Source organism: Malania oleifera, chromosome 6 (assembly GCF_029873635.1).
Source record: "Malania oleifera isolate guangnan ecotype guangnan chromosome 6, ASM2987363v1, whole genome shotgun sequence".
Taxonomy (NCBI): domain Eukaryota; kingdom Viridiplantae; phylum Streptophyta; class Magnoliopsida; order Santalales; family Ximeniaceae; genus Malania; species Malania oleifera.
In genome coordinates, this window is record NC_080422.1 from 66,398,201 (window position 1) to 66,400,653 (window position 2,453).

Genomic DNA, 2,453 nt, shown 5'->3' on the forward strand with positions numbered 1-2,453 from the left:
CTAACTCCCATGATGCCTCCTCCATGGCGTAGTTACACCACAATACTTCACTAATGGTATATCCTTAGTACACAACTTCTGTACCTTTTGATCCAGAATCTGAACTGGTACCTCCTCATATGCTAACGCATCTCCAATCTCCAAAGGTTCATAACTTAGTACGTGCAAAGGGTCTGACATGCACTTCCATAGAATTGACACATGAAACACATCATTAACTCTAGATAGTGTTGGGGGTAACGCCACTCGATAAGCAACTGGACCTAATCCTTTCTAGGATCTCAAATGGCCTAATGTACAGAGGGCTTAACTTCCCCTTTTTCCCAAACCTCATCACCCTTTTCATCGGGGCAATCTTCAAGAATATCATATCCCCTACCTCGAACTCTAACTCCCATCCGCAAGTATCTACATAACACTTCTGTCGACTCTGTGCAACTCTGATTCTTTCCCTAATAAGCTCAACCTTTGCAAAGGTCTTCTGAATCAGTTCCGATCCCAAAATCTGCTGCTCACCTACCTCATCCCAGTACAACGAAGATGAAAACCAGCAACCATACAAAGCCTCATATGGTGTCATCTTTATACTGGTCTAGTAACTGTTATTATACACAAATTCTACGAGCGGTAGATAATGAATCCAACTGTCCCCAAAGTCCAATACACACGTCCGCAACATATCCTCTAGTGTATGTATAGTCCTCTCGGATTGTCCATCCATCTGTGGGTGAAATGATGTACTAAATGTGAGCTGCGATCCCAAAGCATCCTGCAAACTCTTCCAGAACCGAGAAGTAAATTGTGGGGAAACCGAGATACCGTGGAGTTGTACAATCTCCTGCACATATAGCTTTGCCAACGTATTCATGGAATAGCTGACTCTGATGGGAATAAAGTGTGCAGTCTTCATCAGCAGATCCACTACAACCCATATGGCATTCTGCCCAAGCATTGCTGCAGGTAACCCTGACACAAAATCCATCGAGATGTACTCCCACTGCCACTTGGGAATGTCAAGTGGCTGAAGTGGTCCTGCAGACTTCTGGTGCTCTGTCTTAACTTGCTGACATGTTAGGCATTGCTCTACGAAACGGGCGATCTCTCTTTTCATGTTAGACCACCAGAAAGATTTCCTCAAATCTCTGTACATCTTCGTACTCCCTAGATGTACTGTGTAGAGCAAACAATGTGCCTCCTCTAAAATGACCCTCTTAATCTCGGCATCATTCGGTAAGCAAATCCTAGTGTGGAATCTCAATACCCCATCGCTTGAGATATTGAAAGCTGCCTTTAAACCATTCTGAACTCCTTCCATAACCTCCACCAGCTCTACGTCTTCCTTTTGAGCAGCTTTGATTCTCTCCTGCAAAGTTGGCTGAATAACTAAACTGGAAATGAAAGCCTGTAAATCCTTGTCAACCAAATCCACTCCCAACCTCTCCAGATCCATCATGATCTGATGCTGAACAAGAACCACTGAAACAACCGCGTCCACTGACTTTCGAATCAATGCATCAACTACCGCATTAGCTTTTCCTGGGTGGTAACTAATGGTGCAATCGTAGTCTTTAATCAGCTCAAGCCATCTGTATTACCTCATAATCAACTCCTTCTTGGTGAAGAAATATTTGAGGCTCTTATGATTCGTAAAGATCTCACACCTTTCATCGTATAGGTAGTGCCACCAGATCTTTAATGCAAAAACAACAACTACTAGATCCAAGTCATGCATAGGGTAGTACTTCTCACACTCCTTGAGTTGGCGAGAAGCATAAGCAATAACCTTCCCTTATTGCATCAAGACACACCCAAGTCCCTTCTAGGATGCGTCACTATAAATCACTTAACCATCATCCCTTGACGAGATGGTCAATACTGGAGTAGTGACTAAACGTTTCTTCAACTCCTGAAAACTCTATTCACACTCCCCAGTCCACTCAAATATACTATTCTTCCTTGTAAGCTACGTCAAAGGACCTGATAGATAAGAAAAGCCCTCGACGAACGGACGATAATACCTGGCTAGACCCAAGAAACTCCGAACCTCACGCTTGTTCCTTGGTCTTGCTCAGTTAACTACAACCTCTACCTTGCTCGTATCTATTGATATTCCTTCCTTGGACACTACATGCCCTAAAAACGTAACATGTTCTAGCCAGAACTTGCATTTCTTCAATTTAGCGAATAACTTCTTCTCCTTGAGTACCTAAAGAACCAATCTCATATGAGTCTCATGCTCTGCTGGGCTCCTCGAATAGACCAAAATGTCATCGATGAACACCACCACGAACCTATATAGGTACTCATGGAACACCCTATTCATCAGGTCCATGAATGTGGCAAGAGCATTCATCAAGCTGAATGGCATCACCAAAATTCATAATGGCCATATCGGGTTCGGAAAGCTGTCTTCAGTATGTCCTCCGATTTCACCTTCAGCTGGTGATACCCGG

At 43.5% G+C, this 2,453-nt stretch overlaps 1 protein-coding gene across 1 annotated transcript; it reads right to left on the reverse strand.

Annotated features, from left to right (window-relative positions):
• On the reverse strand, window positions 1-580 carry LOC131158625 (uncharacterized). Its single transcript, XM_058113489.1, has 2 exons — window positions 338-580; window positions 1-183 (listed from the first exon to the last, which is right to left on the reverse strand). The coding sequence occupies exons 1-2, from the start codon at window positions 578-580 to the stop codon at window positions 1-3; spliced, it is 426 nt and encodes a 141-aa protein (XP_057969472.1).
• Window positions 581-2,453: the final 1,873 nt, after the last annotated feature.